At 41.7% G+C, this 8317-nt stretch overlaps 1 protein-coding gene across 1 annotated transcript; it reads left to right on the top strand.

Moving 5' to 3' along the window:
• The first annotated feature begins 829 nt into the window (after positions 1 to 829).
• LOC145095906 (uncharacterized) lies at positions 830 to 1534 on the top strand. The gene has a single exon (XM_079033717.1). The coding sequence runs from the start codon at positions 830 to 832 to the stop codon at positions 1532 to 1534; it is 705 nt and encodes a 234-aa protein (XP_078889843.1).
• The last annotated feature ends 6783 nt before the right edge of the window (positions 1535 to 8317 follow it).

Raw genomic sequence — 8317 nt, 5'->3', positions numbered from 1 at the left:
GTATTTAGTATGGATTACTTATGGTTTATCTATTTATCAAACATTTTAAGTATGAATTTACTTATGGTTTATCTTTTTAACAAACATTTCAATCACGAAGTTACTTATGATTTCTTTATTTATCAAACATGGTTTTAAACACCAAAGAAATACTTTCTAGACTTATAAAGTATCTTTACTATGGTTAGCAGAAAACCTGTAACCCTCACCAGCCTTGTGTTGACCCTCAAATCACATGTATTCTCAGGAGATCAGTGAACCAGCCTTTGACAGAAGATTTGTTCATGGATTTTCGGGCAATCTAGTCTCATTTAGTTTTTGCTATGCCGACCTACTTGTTAAGGCGAATTTATGAACCTATTAATATATGTATGAACCTTGTATTCGAACTTCAAACTTGAATGTAACTGCTATGTTGTTATTGTTGTAGCTTGTGATGTATATTCAATTTGCTTGGGATCCATGAACTAAGTCGTGCAGCCCGACGTATTCCGCCGCCTCGGCCGGGGGAGTGACAAAAAACCTCATTCGCAAGTCATGATGAGTGAAACTGAAGAAGAGGCTATTTCTGAGTTCTTAGAAGCACTATAAGTAGAGCCACAACCGTCCGAACCAAAGCCGAAAAAGTCAAAAATCGAAGAATTTTTTTTTGCTGTAACACCAAACTCACGACGTGAGCCTTCAAAGCTCACGACGTGAGCCTTCAAAGCTCACGCCGTGGGCTGAGTCTAAACTAGAAAATTTAGGAAAAGTTCTGGATTATCGTCCTCCTTTACCGTTTCCGTCCTGAGCTAATAGTCATCCAGTGGAACAGGAGCATTTGGAATATATGAAGCAAGTGAAGGGTATTCCAATAAATACTCCTTTTATTGAATCGTTATCTAAAATTCCCGAATATGCAAAGTTCTTACAAGACTTGATAGATGCTCGTCAGCATTTGAAGAAAAATTCCAAGGTGGTTCTTAGTGCGAAGAGTTCAAAGGTTGTATTGGGGGAGTTACCAAAGAAGATGGGAGATCCTGGATGCCTCACTCTTCCGTGTGAATTTGGGAATAATTTGAAGACTTATGCTTTAGCCGATTCTGGGGATAGCATAAATTTAATGCCTTTTTCATTTTATCAAAAGCTCAATATTCCGAAGTTGAAGGCTACAAGAATGACCATTCACATGGCAAACTGTTCAGTGACACATCCTAGGGGCATTGTGGAAGACATCTTAGCAAAAATTAGGAAATTTGTTTTTCCAATTGACTTTGTGGTAATGGACATGAAAGAAGATCATGATGTTCCAATCATCTTGGGTCGGCCTATACTTAATACTGCTAGTGCCTTGGTTGATATTCGTGAATCCAAGCTTACCTTGAGAGTGGGAGATGATGAAGCTACTTTTGGAATAGAGGATGGTTTCCGAGGAAGTGATGTTCAAGGTGAAGTTTTTAATATTGATAAAGAAGAAGATGGACCTGAAGAATTGGAGAAGCTTATGGAAGAACTTAAGACAATTCAACAAGTCAAACATACCAAACCAAGATAATCCGTTCCATTGGTGTTTGAAGTAATTGCTTATACAAATCCAACTTCTTGGGTGAGTGAGGAAAGCAAAGATTTATCAAGTGACGAGGACGAGGTTACTTCTAAGGAAACGAGTTTAGCTGTGGATGAAAAGATGGTTCGCGTAGAGAAAAGAAATGAAAAATTAGAAAAGAAAGGGATCAAACGCAAGCTTGAAGTAAATGTAGTGAAATCTAAATTTGATTTCAAAGGAGAAAATTCGGATGAAGAAGTGTGTACAATCAGCCAAGCTCGTGTGGTGGTTTCCTAAAATATCTTTACTTGTTTTATGCGTAGTGTCAAGTTGTTATATTATGAACTGATTGCATGTTAATTGATAGGATAAGGATCTCTCAGGAAGTATGTGATAGGGTTCCCTAATTTGTGACGCCTTTAGCCGAGGAGGTTGCTTTTATAAGATCGAACCTATCTCTACTATTTGCTTAGTGTATGGTGCATAATTGTGCATAGTTAGGATTTTATAGCCTTAGAATGCCTGATTTAGCTTTTTCTTCCTTCTCGTTGTTTAGTTGTGCATTTGAGGTAGAGTCGTTTATTTGACTGTCTATCGAGCCATGTATTGTGTTTGATTGGCATATGCGAAGCAAATGGTAAGGATAACAAAGATCTTTGCGACATGGAGCAGTGTTTGGAGAGAAGTCTCGGATGAGATCCTAGGTGCTTAGTAGTGGTTCTGAGGAACCTGAAGGTGTAGAAGTATAGATGCCTTTGAGGAATAGATTTCTCATGACTTTGGGTCTTGGGAGGACGACTTGAGACAAATATGGATTGGCGTGGAAGGTAGTATTGGGCCCGTACTACAGAAAGCATCAGATCCGTACGCGACTCAAGAAGGAATCTTAGGGCACTAAGGAACTTGTAGAGATGTGTATGTGTTTGTGTATGCACTATATCTTAATTAATCATTTTCTTGTGTGTTTCAGTATGGTGGTTACCCGAGGTTCAGGCTCTAGGGACTCTGAGAGGCCGAGTGCCAGTGATGACGAGATCAGTAGGATCGTTGCCGTCGAGGTGGCCACATGATCAGAGAGGCCATACCAGAGATGTTCGGGTCTATTAAGACCACGTTGATCGATACGTTCAACAAGCATTATGTTGTCGTCGTTGAGGCTGCTACTTCTGCAACAACCGCAGTCGTTGCTGCTCCGAGACTGCAAGCGAGTGATTCATTGTGGCATCGAGAGTTCAACAACATGAAGCCACAATAGTTTGACGGGTCCAAGGATCCGATTGTTGCAATGAGATGGATTTCAGATGTTGAGGGTTTATTTACGATTGCTCCTGTCTGGAGAATCTAAAGGTTCGCTTTGCACTGAACCTACTTCGGTTAGGAGCGAAGGATTAGTGGAAGTTTGTGACGGTTGATTATTCTCATGCAGTGCATTCTACACTGACTTGGGAGAGATTTACTGAGATGTTCAGAAATGAGTTTGTGCCATTGGTTGAGAGAGAGTGGTTGGCCCATGAGTTCCTTTCACTCAAGTAGAAGACAGAGACGGTGAATGAGATAAGCACATGATGTTGCATGAGAAGGGCATGTTTAACCCTTAACATGTGTTATCGGATCAGACACGTGTGAGCCAGAGTATCCTGAGGAATGATATCCTTGAGTTTGTGGTGAACATCTCGTATCGGACAATAGCAGAGTTGTAGGCCAATGCCAGGAGGAGGGAGATCGAGATAGAGACTCAGGTAATAAAGGAGAAGGAGGCTTAGAGCAGGGAGAGGAGGCCAGTGCAGTCACAACCAATGACTAAGCGGTTCAAGTTGCTGGTTCGAGATCTGGAGGCTAGTTGGGCGGCACTTGCAGCAAGTGCGACAAGGGTCATGATGGACCTTGTCGATTAGGGACCATTTGCTACATGCATGGCAAGGAGGGGAATATGGCGAAGGATTTCCCTAAGGGATTTCGGTTTTGCTTCCATTACAGCCAAACAAATCACATGAGATTTGAGTGTACTCTACTTTCTCCGAGGGCGGTTCAGGCTCTTGCTCCCATGACCTTGTGTATTACTGATGACCGGCAGGGGAAGGTCGAGGCTACAAGGGCTGGAGGAATGGCATTCCTCCTGACAATGTAGGAGGCCAGATCGGCACCAAACTTCATGGTTGGTATGTGTTTCTTTATTATTTTTGTTGATTTGATTTATGTTTACTTATGATATTGCTCCTGTTAGGTACTTTTCTTGTGAATTTTCTACCTGCTCTAGTGTTGTTTGACTCGAGTGCGAGTCAGCCCCTTGTGTCGTCAATCTTTTGTCGTGTTTTTAGCATTGAGCGTGAGGCCTTGAGTCGACCATTAAGGATTTCTATAGCTGATGAGCATGCGTTTTCCACTATTGATGTCTATCGGGGTTGTGTACTGGAGATTATTGGTGTTGGATATCTGATATACCTTATTCCTATTACTATGGGAGACGTCTGTGCTATTGTGGGTATGGATTGGTTGAGCCAGTTTGGAGCTCTGATTGACTTTGAGTGGTAGTTGGTGATGGTTCGAGACCCAAGTGGGGGAGTGCTTACCATTTATGGCGATGGTACTAGGGCTGGATCAGCTTTCTATTCTGCCGCCAGGGTGAGACAGTGTCTATAGCATGTGTGTATAGGTTATTAGGCGTATGTTGTGGATACTCGGGTCGAGAAGAAGAGGTTGGGTTTTTATCTCTAATGTTCCTAATGTGCGAGATTTTCCCGATGTTTTACCATAGGAGTTGTCGGGTGTGCCGCCCAAGAGGCAGGTGGAGTTTCAGATTGACTTGTTCCTTGGTGCGGAGCCGATCACCAATGCGTCGTATCGCCTTGCACCACCTGAGATGTATAAGTTATCTTCTTAGCTCCAGGAGTTTTTAGGAAAGGAGTTTATACGGCCGAGCAATACGTCGTGGGGAGCACCGATCCTTTTTGTCAAGAATAAGGATGGTTCTCACCAGATGTGTATTGAATATCAGGAGTTGAACAAGCATTCAGTGAAGAACTGTTATCCGTTGCCGAGAATTGATGATCTCTTCGATTAGCTGCACGTGGCATCTTGGTTTTCCAAGATTGATATGAAGTCTGGTTACCATCAGATGAGGGTACGAGAGGAGGATATTTAAATGACAACCTTCCGAACTCATTGTGGGCATTATCAGTTCGTAGTGATGCCTTTTGGGCTCACCAATACATTGATAATGTTCATGGATCTCATGAACCGGGTTTTTAGTCCTATGTTGGACCGCTCAATGATTGTCTTCATCAATGATATCTTGATCTATTTGAAGACTAGGGAACCACATGAGGAGCATCTGCGTGAGATTCTTGGGATTCTACGGAAGGAGAGGTTATATGCCAAGTTCTCCAAATACAAGTTCTGGTTGTGTAATGTTCAATTTTTGGGACACCTCGTCAATCAAAACATTATCTTGGTTGACCCAGACAAAATTGAGGCGGTTATGTGGTGGGAGCATCTGAAGTCTCCATCTGAGATTTATAGTTTCCTCGGTTTGGCAGGATATTATTGGTAATTCATTCGAGACTTCTCCAAGGTTGTGGTTTGTGACATCCCCTAATTTCTCAGCCAGAAAAGACCAATTTAATTTATGCTTTTGAAAATAAAATCAGAGAAATCTTTTTAAAAGATGTTGCGGAATTGGTCCCCAAACAACATATGATAAAAGTTTATCAAAACCCTTCATTAAGAAGGTATATGTTTTCCATATATATATATATATATATATATATATATATATATATATATATATATATATCAAAACCTCGGGATGTCATGTTCCGATACAGATCAAAAGCATAAACAAGACATAATAAGCCGTTCAACAGTTATTTACAACTACTGGCCTATAATCCAAAAATCTCTCGTCGTCCTCCAACTATGCTCGGGGTCCACTACCTGTAACATAAAAAGCTGAGTGGGTCAGGCTTGGGAGCCTGGTGAGCATATAGGGTTTTCAACCCACAATAATAATAAACTTACTAAGTTCATCAATCAACAATAACCCTGATTACCCGTTCCCGTTATCCTCACTTTACATCCCTAAACACTTATCACAAGGGACCTAGCTTAAAGAATATCATTGGGATGGACACTACTGCTAAGGGGTTTCCTCAGCCATACATGTCCTAAAGGCAACCATGAGGGGGATGGAGTACAGCGAATGAACACTCTCAGTTCATTAACACCTACAGGTTGCGGACCTGCTAATTTTTCCCACTGGACTGTCTAGAAAGTTTGTGGTCGTCATCCAAACTCCGCTAGATGACTGGATCTCAAAACACATCGAGGCCTCTCATCAATTTTATTTTATCACACATCACTATCTACCCATGTTCTACCCAACATATTTATAGATAAAAATACTTATATAGTTTAAAACTTGTATAAAACATCAACTCAACAGTCACCTCAAATAAACAATTAATATATTTACACATAGCATGTATTATAAGGTAAATACTTCATATCTATGTGTAAAATGAAAGTGACTATACACTCACCTGATTTGATGATAATCGGGAAATAATTCGTTTCTTAAAATGATCGTTTCTAATAAAACCAAGAGTTTTATTGAGAAACCAGGCTTTGCAAAAGTTGGGCTTCTAAACCGAAAAGATAAATTTTCCGGGCTTCTCGGGCACTTCGTGGCGTATTCCGGGGCTTATAATCGATACCGGGGCTTTGGGGGATTCTAAGATGAAGAAAATATGAAGAGAGGGGCTAAATATGGCAAAACTCCAAAAGTAACCGAGAGGCTTCGCAGGTACCCTTCTATTTATAGGGTCCGAAGTCCTGATCCAACGGTTGAGAAGCTCCTGATCCGACGGCTGAGAGGTCTCGCAGGGGGTGGCTCGCACGAGGGTAGCATGTGCGAAGGGGCTGCTGGCTTCTTGTGATTGGTCTGAAGCGTGTGTCCGAAGTCGGCTCCGGTGCGCAGGTGGTCAGCACGTGTGAGGGTCTTGGTGGCACTCGTTGATTGGACCGCGGAGTCATAACACATGTGCGAGGCTCGGAGCTAGGGTGCGAGGTTCGGTCCATATGCGAGCCTCGGATTGGACCTCCCTTTGGTCAAATCAGAATCCGACACGTGGCTTCGCATGACTCAGCAGCTTCGGTGACTCAACAGCTTGGTGACTCAGCAGGACACGTGGCACTCTTTCAGCGAAGGTGACGTGGCAAAATGTGACTATGCGATTTTTCTCGGTTTTCGCGCCAAAATTTCTAAAATCCATAACTTTCGCATACGAGCTCCGTTTTTGACGTTCTTTATATGCACGCGTAGCTAAAATTACGCTCTTCCGTTTAGACATCGTTGGCTAATTTTGACTTTAAATTTTATATTATTATTTTTAATAGACCGGGACAGGAAATCCGTTAAAAATTCATAACTTCTTCATCCGACGTCTGTTTTTGTCAGACTTTTTACCGTTGTGCTACTAATGACAAGACCTTCGATTCTTGTTTAGGTTGTGTCGGCTAAAAATCGCTCGATCTAAAATTCGAGTTTTTAGCTGTCTACTGCTAAGCCGAAACTTCGAAAAATCATAAATTCCTCATACGAAGTCAGATTTGGGCGTTTTTTTATAGAACTTATCGGTTTAACGAATACTATGACTTTCGTCTAGATTACTAAGGCTAAAAAGTAGTTTATCAAAAACTCACTTTTTACGACATTCAGCACTGTGCCGGTTTTGTCGCGAAACTTCGACAGCTCATAACTTCTTCGTTATAACTCGGATTTTGGTATTCTTTATATCCCCGAAATCCTTGTTTCGACCACTACAACTTTATGTAAAGATATCGGGCTTATCTCACACTTTAATTTTGACGCTTATTTTTATTTTTAATTAATTAAGCCCTAATAATTAAGCATAAAACACATAATTCACATAATTCCTTTTCATTTCTTCAAAATGAGTTACAAAGGTTAACCTAGACTATCAACTCAATATAAATGCCTAGGCTAGAAACACGAGTGTTACATGGTTCCTCTCACTAAGTTGACGAGGAAGTATGTTGTGTTTATCTGGGGGTCTCAGCAGCAGACATCATTCGAGACTCTTCGACAGAGACTTTGTGAGGCACCGATACTTGCCCTCCCTGAGGGAGTTGAGGATTTTGTGGTTTATTGTGATGAAACCATCTCGAGATTGGGTGTTGTTTTGATGCAGAGAGGGCACATGATTGTATACGCTTCGAGGCAACTGAAGCCTCATTAGGCGAAGTATCCCACTAATGATCTTGAGTTAGGGGTGGTGGTTTCGCCCTCGAGATTTGGCGCCATTATGTTTATGAGGTTCGGTGTACTATCTACACGGACCATAAGAGTTTGTGATATCTTGTGGATCGGCCTAATTTGAACATGAGACATAGGAGGTGGCTCAATGTAGTAAAAGATTATGATTATGAGATTCTATATCACCCAGGCAAGGCTAATGTGGCGGCCGACGCTTTGAACCGAAGAGTAGTCAATACCCTGATTCGGGATATGTGTTTGAGGATCACTGTTGTGACTCCAATATTAAAGATGATCAGAGATGCGCAGTCAGAGGCTATCAAGGAGGAGAATCAGAAGAGTGAATGGGTGGTTAGTCAGGTTTCAACCTTCAATATTGGTAGTAAGGACCTAATGTCAAGGGATGACTCGGTGAGTCGAGTATGAAAGGACTCAGAGTTGTTGGACTCGACGAGTCTCAGGGTGACTCGGCGAGTTAAGTCGCGGATTGGGAAAGTTTTGTGCATGGGGACTCGGCG

This window comes from Lactuca serriola, chromosome 3 (genome assembly GCF_051521515.1).
Source record: "Lactuca serriola cultivar US96UC23 chromosome 3, Lser_US96UC23_V15, whole genome shotgun sequence".
Lineage (NCBI taxonomy): Eukaryota > Viridiplantae > Streptophyta > Magnoliopsida > Asterales > Asteraceae > Lactuca > Lactuca serriola.
This window is presented reverse-complemented; position numbering and strand designations above follow the sequence as displayed.

Coding starts and splice junctions, on each gene's coding strand:
- LOC145095906 (XM_079033717.1), top strand. CDS start 830: ATGAAGCAAGTGAAGGGTATTCCAATAAATACTCCTTTTATTGAATCG.